The 12409-nt window shown below is 45.1% G+C and overlaps 1 protein-coding gene across 9 annotated transcripts in view; it reads right to left on the minus strand.

The window, feature by feature from the left end:
* The window catches only part of LOC118380753 (phospholipid-transporting ATPase IA-like), a 196579-nt gene that overhangs the window by 98379 nt on the left and 85791 nt on the right, over positions 1 to 12409 (minus strand). For 3 of the 9 annotated variants that reach the window (XM_052512694.1, XM_052512691.1, XM_052512699.1), the window contains exons 6-7: positions 4968 to 5008; positions 1224 to 1297 (exon numbers count right to left, since the gene is read on the minus strand). In XM_052512694.1, coding sequence (XP_052368654.1) covers positions 1224 to 1297; positions 4968 to 5008 — 115 coding nt within the window. Of the gene's footprint in view, positions 1 to 1223; positions 1298 to 2319; positions 2644 to 3061; positions 3335 to 3362; positions 4530 to 4967; positions 5009 to 12409 lie in introns of those variants that run through there. The other 6 variants (XM_052512732.1, XM_052512711.1, XM_052512705.1 and 3 more) reach the window with 6 other exon arrangements.

Here is a 12409-nt window from a genome sequence, read left to right on the forward strand (position 1 = left end):
CTAACATCTTTGTTTGCAGCTGTCCTTGACAAAGATAAAGTTGACTCAGTCAACTTTCAAAGACAGAGAAAGTAAGCAGGCATGCCGAGCAAGCACTAGAACCACAGTAGAACAGACACAGGGACAGAGTTACAGAGCGCACCGGACCAGGCGGGGTCGCTGGTTAGCCACTCTTTTAATACAGTGATAGATGCATGACAAGGGCCCATCCAAAAACAGGGGAAGAAGGAGAAAATCCAAAAGGGTTTTGTCCCACTCAAACCCTAATCTCAATCAATGAGGTTGTAGTTTCAGCTGTTTTGAGTCATTGGTTGATCAATAAGGGCTTTGGATTCCTGACGACAGACAATTGCTCTGCAGGAATGTTCTAAAACCAGTCAGTCATGCTTCAAATATCCTGTTGACAAGATGGGACCAGTGCATCAACAACACTGTTGGAGTATTCATGAATATTTAGTATTAATCAAATATTCCAAATATCTACTTGATTATTGTAGATACATTGTTGTAAGCATGTTACAATATGCTATTATGACTGGTTCAATTCCAGGCTGTATCACAGCGTAGTCCGGGTTAGGGTTTGGCCGGGGTAGGACGTCATTGTAAATAAGAATTTGTTCTTCACTGACTTGTCTAGTTAAATAAAAATATAAACAAATATCTCAAGATTAATTAAAATATTGTCATGTCAGTCATAGAAATGTCACTATTTCTATGGTCCCAGCATGCAACGTTTTAGGGCTGATTTTTTAGCCATGCACAGTTAGGAACATGGAAACCCATTCACAGTTCACACACAAACTTATGCTCTTGTCTCAAACTGAAGCATGCTTTTCTGTGGTGCTACACTAAGAAAACTAACTGAAACACTTTCCATGTTTGCTTAACAGTTTAGTTACAGGTCTTAAAGAGCAATTCAATAATGTATGCATCGTCTCGCTATATTTTCAAGCCATAAAAACATTTCTTGTTAAGGCATCTGACTGTGCCTAGATGGGAACAATGTGTTCACTGACCTATTCACCTTAATCTCTGGCTTTATCAACATAACCAGAGCTTTACCTTCCTGCCTTAGAATGTTAAATCCAATATTTATCATTAATGTTGGCAGTGCAAGACAAAATGTCCTGAGTTGTAGTTGACTTGTATGCTATGCCCCTCTTCCCATGCTCCCACCGCCACACTCCCACCCTCATGCTCGGCAGTGTGGTTCAGTTCCTGACCTGGAAGACAGAATGACAAGGTCGGCCGGGAGGTGATCCCCATTGGCCGCTTTCACTACCTCCCCAACGCCCACCTGATAGTACCCAGCACGCACCAGGAGGGGCCAGCGAGAGCAGGGGCATCCAGGAGAAGGACATTAGGGAGAGAAGAAGGGGAGGAGGGTGAGAGGTAGAGTACAAACAAACACCAAAACAAGGGAGGGGAAAGAGAATGGCTTAATTTGATGGAATAATAAGGACAGTGTAACCCTTGCACGTCCAGAGGGTTTGGTATAAACTGGTTTCAAATGCCATTTGGACTATATCAATTTCATTTAGGATCATCATATACAGTACTATACAAATACAATAACCAAATTTACTCAATATAAATCATAGGGCGAAAGAAATTACAATTTAATGAGATTTTAGATGAGGTCTGGATAACGTGCAAATAAATCGCTGCTGTGCAAACAGTGTGTCATCTGGATTCAGTACAGCGTGTAGGCCTGTGCCATCTGGATACAGTACAGCGTGTAGGCCCGTGCCATCTGGATACAGTATAGCGTGTAGGCCTGTGTCATCTGGATACAGTACAGCGTGTAGGCCTGTGTCATCTGGATACAGTACAGCGTGTAGGCCTGTGCCATCTGGATACAGTACAGCGTGTAGGTCTGTTGCATTGCTTCAGCTTTTTCAAAGTATGGGTAATAGGTCAGAAAGGACATAATCAGACAGTAAACCGAGGCAGGGCCCAAAGTAAGACCTGGTCCAAATGAAGTTTGAAAAGGTGAAGGAGGAAAGGACGTTAAGACATTTTAGAAGGAAGTGATGATTCCCACAATGCAATACTGTTTCTCAGTCTTTAAAAAACTATTTTCAATAGCAGTAGATCTGGATCTTCACAACATTGACAATGTAGCAGGCCCTTAACCTGCTTTGATAGTAGGCCAATGTTTTTAATGGAGGCACTTAAAATGTCTGCTCTTATTTGGAATCAATCACCACTTCCTTGTGTGAGCTGACAGAGAGGGAAGGAGGGAGGGAGAGAGAGAACAGAGGAGGAGATGTCCTCAGGGTCTGGCAGGAACAGGTAGGTGAACCCACAGACTTCTACCTGGATGACAGGAGGATAGAGTCCGCAGGTACGTAATCTGAGCATCCTACTCGAATTATATCTCCCACCACTGCCTGGAAGAAACACATCGGTTACTGATGGATAGAGCCCACTGCCTGGAAGAAACACACCGGTTACTGATGGATAGAGCCCACTGCCTGGAAGAAACACACCGGTTACTGATGGATCGAGAACACTGCCTGGAAGAAACACACCGGTTATTGATGGATAGAGCCCACTGCCTGGAAGAAACACACCGGTTATTGATGGATAGAGAGACCACTGCCTGGAAGAAACACACCGGTTACTGATGGATAGAGACCACTGCCTGGAAGAAACACACCGGTTACTGATGGATAGAGACCACTGCCTGGAAGAAACACACCGGTTACTGATGGATAGAGCCCACTGCCTGGAAGAAACACACCGGTTACTGATGGATAGAGCCCACTGCCTGGAAGAAACACACCGGTTACTGATGGATAGAGCCCACTGCCTGGAAGAAACACACCGGTTACTGATGGATAGAGCCCACTGCCTGGAAGAAACACACCGGTTACTGATGGATAGAGCCCACTGCCTGGAAGAAACACACCGGTTACTGATGGATAGAGCCCACTGCCTGGAAGAAACACACCGGTTACTGATGGATAGAGCCCACTGCCTGGAAGAAACACACCGGTTACTGATGGATAGAGCCCACTGCCTGGAAGAAACACACCGGTTACTGATGGATAGAGACCACTGCCTGGAAGAAACACACCGGTTACTGATGGATAGAGACCACTGCCTGGAAGAAACACACCGGTTACTGATGGATAGAGACCACTGCCTGGAAGAAACACACCGGTTACTGATGGATAGAGACCACTGCCTGGAAGAAACACACCGGTTACTGATGGATAGAGACCACTGCCTGGAAGAAACACACCGGTTACTGATGGATAGAGACCACTGCCTGGAAGAAACACACCGGTTACTGATGGATAGAGACCACTGCCTGGAAGAAACACACCGGTTAGACCTGATGGATGGATAGAGACCACTGCCTGGAAGAAACACACCGGTTACTGATGGATAGAGACCACTGCCTGGAAGAAACACACCGGTTACTGATGGATAGAGACCACTGCCTGGAAGAAACACACCGGTTACTGATGGATAGAGACCACTGCCTGGAAGAAACACACCGGTTACTGATGGATAGAGACCACTGCCTGGAAGAAACACACCGGTTACTGATGGATAGAGACCACTGCCTGGGAAGTCATGGAAATTATCATCATGTGAAAAATGAGAAGTAAACAATCGTAGTGAAATAATAAAAATTATAAAACGGGGGGGAAAAATAAGCCAGTCGTCCTTCCAGGGTTGGTCAACCAGGCAGAAAACCTGCGTCGTGTTTATTAGTCGCCTAAACGGAAGAATGCGTCATGAAACAGGAAGGGACAACCTAGACTTGTTTTCATTTTCTGTTACAGTGTTAGCGTGCCCTAATGAAACGACCCTAAATATCTTGTGTTCCACTGCCACTTCAAGTAGATTACATCGTTTTTTCCCTGTGAGGAACAATAAAAGCTACAGGGCAAAAGGTGTGCATCTGTATTTCATACCCCAGCAAAATCCTTGTTTCTGCCCAAAATGTCAAAATGAGATCTTCCCATAAGCATTAATATAATATCTAGATCAGTAATTCACCTTGTTCTGTATCCTCTGGGGTTCATCATTAAGAGTTTTGCTTCCCCAATTTCAGAGGAAATTTCTCACAGTAATGGTAAAAAACAAACCTCTACCGGTTTGAAATGACAATATATTTACCGGGCCACTAAAACCATGCATTCTCCAGAACCAGAGGCAATGGTGAATCTTTTCTTAATGTCTTCTCCTCTCGCCCCCCCAGCAGAGCTATAGTAAGGAGAAACCAGTTGTGTGTGCCTTCTATTTAACGGCCAGGCTATTAATATCACATATCCTTACCTTTTTTCCTTTTCACCCGATTGTTGTGGGTGGACCATTTCTGACACGGTAATTAACTGGGGTGTTTTATGATCACTGGACTAAAAGCTGCTCTCTCTCTCCATGTCTGTTATGTTCTCGGGCATAGCATTCCTTCTCTTCTTATCGCTGTCGGTCCACATGGAAGCAGTGGATTAGTTACTGACCAGGCCAGGCTGACGAAAGGGGCCGGATGGCAAACAGGAGTGTGTGTGTGTGTGTGTGTGTGTGTGTGTGTGTGTGTGTGTGTGTGTGTGTGTGTGTGTGTGTACTTAATATAGAAAGATTGGATAGGAAGAGACTATCGTGGACACATCCTCATCAACATCTGTTCTTTGTTCCAGTTCTTGTGGGATGTCAGTAGCTGTCTATGACAAATTAATGTTAGATGATCCCAGCATCCTTAAAAAGGTTATTTGTCCATTACTTTACTTATTTGCATGGTTGCCGCCATCACTCCCTTTGATAATCAACTACCTGTGGCTAAAGTTTGCAGAAGTTCGTAGTGGCGGTTGAAATAAAACCGATCCATGGATTACCCTACTGTCTCTCCTGGTGCATAGACTACTTTCAGAGTGTGGAACAATCTAACACGGAATTGCAAAATGCAGAACTTTCCATTTAAGTTAAAAGGAAGTAGTCTGGTAATGTACCTTGGCCCAGTGCACGATCTCCCAGGCACCATTCCTCAGCACTTTAAAGAGCAGAGACAAAAAGGTAAGAGAAGTGTTGTGACATGCAAGATAAATCACCACCACCATGCTTTGTTTAGCCTACTTGGAAGGCACAGTGTTACACAATGCATACCGAGCGATATATTATGTCTCATCTTTCGACGACAAAGAAATACACAATGTACTCACACACACACACGTTCAAAAGTTTGGGTTCATTTAGAAATGTCCTTGATTTTGAAAGAAAAGCCCATTTTTGGTCCATTAAAATAACATAAAATTGATCAGAAATACAGTGAAGACATTGTTAATGTTGTAAATGACTTTTGAGCTGGAAACAGCTGATTATTTAATGTAATATCTACATAGGCCCATTATCAGCAACAATCACTCGTGTTCCAATGGCACGTTGTGTTAGCTAATCCAAGTTAACCATTTTAAAAAGGCTAATTGATTATTAGAAAACAATTTTGCAATTACAGTGAGGCAAAAAAGTAGTTAGTCAGCCACCAATTGTGCAAGTTCTCCGACTTAAAAAGATGAGGCCTGTAATTTTCATTATAGGTACACTTCAACTATGACAGACAAAATGAGGAGAAAAAAATCCAGAAAATCACATTGTAGAATTTTTAATGAATTTATTTGCAAATTATGGTGGAAAATAAGTTTCTCAATACTTTGTTATATACCCTTTGTTGGCAATGACAGAGGTCAAACGTTTTCTGTAAGTCTTCACAAGGATTTCACATACTGTTGCTGGTATATTGGCCCATTCCTCCATGCAGATCTCCTCTACAGCAATGATGTTTGGGGGCTGTTGCTGGGCAACACAGACTTTCAACTCCCTCCAAAGATTTTCTATGGGGTTGAGATCTGGAGACTGGCTAGGCCACTCCAGGACCTTGAAATGCTTCTTACGAAGCCACTCCTTTGTTGCCCGGGCAGTGTGTTTGGGATCATTGTCATGCTGAAAGACCCAGCCACGTTTCATCTTCAATGCCCTTGCTGATGGAAGGAGGTTTTCACTCAAAATCTCAAGATACATGGCCCCATTTATTCTTTCCTTTACACGGATCAGTCGTCCTGGTCCCTTTGCAGAAAAACAGCCCCAAAGCACGATCAAATCAAATCAAATTTTATTTGTCACATACACATGGTTAGCAGATGTGAATGCGAGTGTAGCGAAATGCTTGTGCTTCTAGTTCCGACAATGCAGTAATAACCAACAAGTAATCTAACTAACAATTCCAAAACTACTGTCTTATACACACAAGGGGATAAAGAATATGTACGTAAAGATATATGAATGAGTGATGGTACAGAGCGGCATAGGCAAGATGCAGTAGATGGTATCGAGTGCAGTATATACATATGAGATTAGTATGTAAACAAAGTGTCTAGTGATACATGTATTACATAAAGATGCAGTAGATGATATAGAGTACAGTATATACGTATACATATGAGATGAATAATGTAGGGTATGTAAACATTATATTAAGTAGCATTGTTTAATGTGGCTAGTGATATATTTTACATCATTTCCCATCAATTCCCATTACTAAAGTGGCTGGAGTTGAGTCAGTGTGTTGGCAGCAGCCATTCAATGTTAGTGGTGGCTATTTAACAGTCTGATGGCCTTGCGATAGAAGCTGTTTTTCAGTCTCTCGGTCCCAGCTTTGATGCACCTGTACGGACCTCGCCTTCTGGATGATAGCGGGGTGAACAGGCAGTGGCTCAGGTGGTTTTTGTCCTTGATCTTTATGGCCTTCCTGTAACATCAGGTGGTGTAGGTGTCCTGGAGGGCAGGTAGTTTGCCCCCGTTGATGTGTTGTGCAGACCTCACTACCCTCTGGAGAGCCTTACGGATGTGGGCGGAGCAGTTGCCGTACCAGGCGGTGATACAGCCTGCCAGGATGCTCTCGATTGTGCATCTGTAGAAGTTTGTGAGTGCTTTTGGTGACAAGCCAAATTTCTTCAGCCTCCTGAGGTTGAAGAGGCGCTGCTGTGCCTTCTTCACGATGCTGTCTGTGTGGGTGGACCAATTCAGTTTGTCTGTGATGTGTATGCCGAGTAACATAAAACTTGCTACCCTCTCCACTACTGTTCCATCGATGTGGATAGGGGGGTGTTCACTCTGCGGTTTCCTGAAGGCCACAATCATCTCCTTAGTTTTGTTGACGTTGAGTGTGAGGTTATTTTCCTGACACCACACTCCGAGGGCACTCACCTCCTCCCTGTAGGCCGTCTCGTCGTTGTTGGTAATCAAGCCTACCACTGTTGTGTCGTCTGCAAACTTGATGATTGAGTTGGAGGCGTGCGTGGCCACGCAGTCGTGGGTGAACAGGGAGTACAGGAGAGGGCTCAGAACGCACCCTTGTGGGGCCCCAGTGTTGAGGATCAGCGGGGTGGAAATGTTGTTGCCTACCCTCACCACCTGGGGGCGGCCCGTCAGGAAGTCCAGTACCCAGTTGCACAGGGCGGGGTCGAGACCCAGGGTCTCGAGCTTGATGACAAGCTTGGAGGGTACTATGGTGTTAAATGCCGAGCTGTAGTCGATGAACAGCATTCTCACATAGGTATTCCTCTTGTCCAGATGGGTTAGGGCAGTGTGCAGTGTGGTTGAGATTGCATCGTCTGTGGACCTATTTGGGCGGTAAGCAAATTGGAGTGGGTCTAGGGTGTCAGGTAGGGTGGAGGTGATATGGTCCTTGACTAGTCTCTCAAAGCACTTCATGATGACGGAAGTGAGTGCTCAGTCGTTTAGCTCAGTTACCTTAGCTTTCTTGGGAACAGGAACAATGGTGGCCCTCTTGAAGCATGTGGGAACAGCAGACTGGGATAGAGATTGATTGAATATGTCCGTAAACACACCAGCCAGCTGGTCTGCGCATGCTCTGAGGGCGCGGCTGGGGATGCCGTCTGGGCCTGCAGCCTTGCGAGGGTTAACACGTTTAAATGTTTTACTCACCTCGGCTGCAGTGAAGGAGAGTCAGCATGTTTTGGTTGCAGGCCGTGTCAGTGGCACTGTATTGTCCTCAAAGCGGGCAAAAAAGTTATTTAGTCTGCCTGGGAGCAAGACATCCTGGTCCGTGACAGGGCTGGTTTTCATTTTGCAATCCGTGATTGACTGCCACATACCTCTTGTGTCTGAGCCGTTGAATTGAGATTCTACTTTGTCTCTATACTGACGCTTAGCTTGTTTGATTGCCTTGCGGAGGGAATAGCTACACTGTTTGTATTCGGTCATATTTCCGGTCACCTTGCCCTGGTTAAAAGCAGTGGTTCGGGCTTTCAGTTTCATGCAAATGCTGCCATCAATCCATGGTTTCTGGTTTGGGAATGTTTTAATCGTTGCTATGGGAATGACATCTTCAACGCACGTTCTAATGAACTCTCACACCGAATCAGCATATTCGTCAATGTTGTTGTCTGACGCAATACGAAACATATCCCAGTGTGGAATCAGATTGGTCGGACCAGCGTTGAACAGACCTCAGCGTGGGAGCTTCTTGTTTTAGTTTCTGTCTGTAGGCAGGGATCAGCAAAACGGAGTCGTGGTCAGCTTTTCCGAAAGGAGGGCGGGGCAGGGCCTTATATGCGTCGCGGAAGTTAGAATAGCAGTGATCCAAGGTTTTGCCAGCCGTGGTTGCACAATCGATATGCTGATACAATTTAGGGAGTCTTGTTTTCAGATTAGCCTTGTTAAAATCCCCAGCTACAATGAATGCAGCCTCGGGATGTATGGATTCCAGTTTGCAAAGAGTCAAATAAAGTTCGTTCAGAGCCATCGATGTGTCTGCTTGGGGGGGGATATATACGGCTGTGATTATAATCGAAGAGAATTCCCTTGGTAGATAATGTGGTCTACATTTGATTGTGAGGAATTATAAATCAGGTGACCAGAAGGACTTGAGTTCCTGTATGCTTTTGTGACCACACCGCGTCTCGTTAGCCTTAAGGCATGCGCCCCCGCCCCTCTTCTTACCAGAAAGATGTTTGTTTCTGTCGGCGCGATGCGTGGCGAAACCAGCTGGCTGCACCGACTCCGATAGAGTCTCTCCAGTGAGCCATGTTTCCGTGAAGCAAAGAGCGTTACAGTCTCTGTTGTCCCTCTGGAATGCTACCCTTGCTCGGATTTCATCAACCTTGTTGTCAAGAGACTGGACATTGGCGAGAAGTATACTGGGGAGTGGTGCACGATGAGCCCGTCTCCGGAGTCTGACCAGAAGACCGCTACGTTTCCCTCTTTTACGAAGTCGTTTTTTTTGGGTCGCCGGCTGGGATCTATTCCGTTGTCCTGGGTGAAAGGCAGAACACAGGATCCGCTTCGCGAAAGTCATATTCTTGGTCGTACTGATGGGGAGTTGACGCTGCTCTTATATTCAGTAGTTCTTCTCGACTGTATGTAATGAAACCTAAGATGACCTGGGGTACTAATGTAAGAAATAACATGTAAAAAAACAAAAAACTGCATAGTTTCCTAGGAACGTGAAGCGAGGCGGCCATCTCTGTCGGCGCCGGAAGTCCACCCCCATTCACAGTAGGTATGGTGTTCTTTGGATGCAACTCCGCATTCTTTGTCCTCCAAACACAACGAGTTGAGTTTTTACCAAAAAGTTATATTTTTGTTTCATCTGACCATATGACATTCTCCCAATCTTCTTCTGGATCATCCAAATGCTCTCTAGCAAACTTCAGACGGGCCTGGACATGTACTGGCTTAAGCAGGGGGACACGTCTGGCACTGCAGGATTTCAGTCCCTGGCGGTGTAGTGTGTTACTGATGGTAGGCTTTGTTACTTTGGTCCCAGCTCTCTGCAGGTCATTCACTAGGTCCCCCCGTGTGGGTCTGGGATTTTTGCTCACCGTTCTTGTGATCAATTTGACCCCACGGGGTGAGATCTTGCGTGGAGCCCCAGATCGAGGGAGATTATCAGTGGTCTTGTATGTCTTCCATTTCCTAATAATTGCTCCCACAGTTGATTTCCTCAAAACAAACTGCTTACCTATGCAGCTTCAGTCTTCCCAGCCTGGTGCAGGTCTACAATTTTGTTTCTGGTGTCCTTTGACAGCTCTTTGGTCTTGGCCATAGTGGAGTTTGGAGTGTGACTGTCTGAGGTTGTGGACAGGTATCTTTTATACTGATAACAAGTTCAAACAGGTGCCATTAATACAGGTAACGAGTGGACAGAGGAGCCTCTTAAAGAAGTAGGTCTCTCAGGTCTTGAGAGCCAGAAATCTTGCTTGTTTGTAGGTGACCAAATACTTATTTTCCACTACAACTTGCAAATAAATGTATTAAAAATCCTACAATGTGATTTTCTGGATTTTTTTTCTAATTTTGTCTGTCATAGTTGAAGTGTACCTATGATGAAAATTACAGGCCTCTCTCCTCTTTTTAAGTGGGAGAACTTGCACAATTGGTGGCTGACTAAATACTTTTTTGCCCCACTGTATGTTAGCACAGCTGAAAACTGTTATACTGATTAAAGAAGCAATAAAACTTGCCTTCTTTTTAGACTAGTTGAGTATCTAGAGCATCAGCGTTTGTGGGTTTGATTACAGGCTCCAAATGGCCAGGAACAAAGAACTTTCTTCTGAAACTTGTCAGTCTATTCTTGTTCTGAGAAATGAAGGCTATTCCATGCGAGAAATTGCCAAGAAACTGGAGATCTGGTACAACGCTGTTCCTTCCCAGAACAGCACAAACTGGCTCTATACAGAATAGAAAGAGGAGTGGGACGCCCCGGCATACAACTGAACAAGAGGACAAGTACATTAGAGTGTCTAGTTTGAGAAACAGACGCCTCACAAGTCCACAACTGGCAGCTTCAATAAATAGTACCTGCAAAACACCAGTCTCAACGTCAACAGTGGAGAGGCGACTCAGGGATGCTGGCCGTCTAGACAGAGTTGCAAAGAAAAAGTCATATCTCAGACTGGCCAATAAAATGTATATATTAAGATGGGCAAAAGAACAGACACTGGACAGAGAAAGATTGGGAAAAATTGCTACGGACACACAAATCTAAGTTTGAGGGGTTCGGATGACAAAGAACAACATTTCTGAGACGCAGAAAAAATTAAGATGCTGGCGGAGTGATTGACGCCATCTGTCAAGCATGGTGGAGGAAATGTGATGGCCTGGGGGTGCATTGGTGGTGGTAAAGTGGGAGATTTGTAAAGGGTAAAAAGGATCTTGAAGAAGGAAGGCTATCACTCCATTTTGCAACCCCAGGCCATACCCTGTGGAGGGCGCTTAATTGAAGCCAATTTCCTCCTACAACAGAACAAAGGCCCAAAGCACAGCGCCAAATGAGATGATTGTAGACTACAGGAAAAGGGAGGACCGAGCATGCCCCCATTCTCATCGACAGGCTGTAGTGGAGCAGGTTGAGAGCTTCAAGTTCCTTGGTGTCCACATCAACAACAAACTAACATGGTCCAAACACACCAAGACAGTCGTGAAAAGGGCACGACAAAGCCTATTCCCCCTCAGGAAACTAAAAAGACTTGGCATGGGTCCTGAGATGCTCAAAAGGTTCTACAACTGCAACATCGAGAGCATCCTGGTTGCATCACTGCCTGGTACGGCAATTGCTCAGCCTCTGACCGCAAGGCACTACAGAGGGTAGTGCGTATGGCCCAGAACATCACTGGGGTTAAGCTGCCTGCCATCTAGGTCCTCTACACCAGGCGGTGTCAGAGGAAGGCCCTAAAAATGGTCAAAGACCCCAGCCACCCCAGTCATAGACTGTTCTCTCTACTACCGCATGCAAGCGGTACCAGAGTGCCAAGTCTAGGACAAAAAGGGTTCTCAACAGTTTTTACCCCCAAGCCATAAGACTCCTGAACAGTTAATCAAATGGCTACCCGGACTATTTGCATTGTGTGCCCCCCCCTCCGAACCCCTATTTTATTCTGATGCTACTCTCCGTTTGTCATATATGCATAGTCACTTCAACTATACTACCTCAATTGGGCCGACCAACCAGTGCTCCCGCACATTGGCTAACCGGGCTATCTGCATTGTGTCCCGCCACCCACCATTCCCTCTTTTACGCTACTGCCACTCTCTGTTCATGATATATGCATAGTCACTTTAACCATATCTACATGTACATACTACCTCAATCAGCCTGACTAACCAATGTCTATGTAGCCTTGCTACTTTTATAGCCTCGCTACTGTATATAGCCTGTCTTTTTATTTCATTACTTACCCATTGTTCACCTAACACCTTTTTTTGCACTATTGGTTAGAGCCTGTATGTAAGCATTTCACTGTATTCGGCACATGTGACAAATAAACTTTGATTTGATTTGAAACTATGCAAGAACTATTTAGGGAAGACGCAGTCAGCTGGTGTTCTGTCTATAATGCAGTGGCCAGCACAGTCACCGGATCTCAACCCAATT

Source organism: Oncorhynchus keta, chromosome 4, assembly GCF_023373465.1.
Source record: "Oncorhynchus keta strain PuntledgeMale-10-30-2019 chromosome 4, Oket_V2, whole genome shotgun sequence".
Lineage (NCBI taxonomy): Eukaryota > Metazoa > Chordata > Actinopteri > Salmoniformes > Salmonidae > Oncorhynchus > Oncorhynchus keta.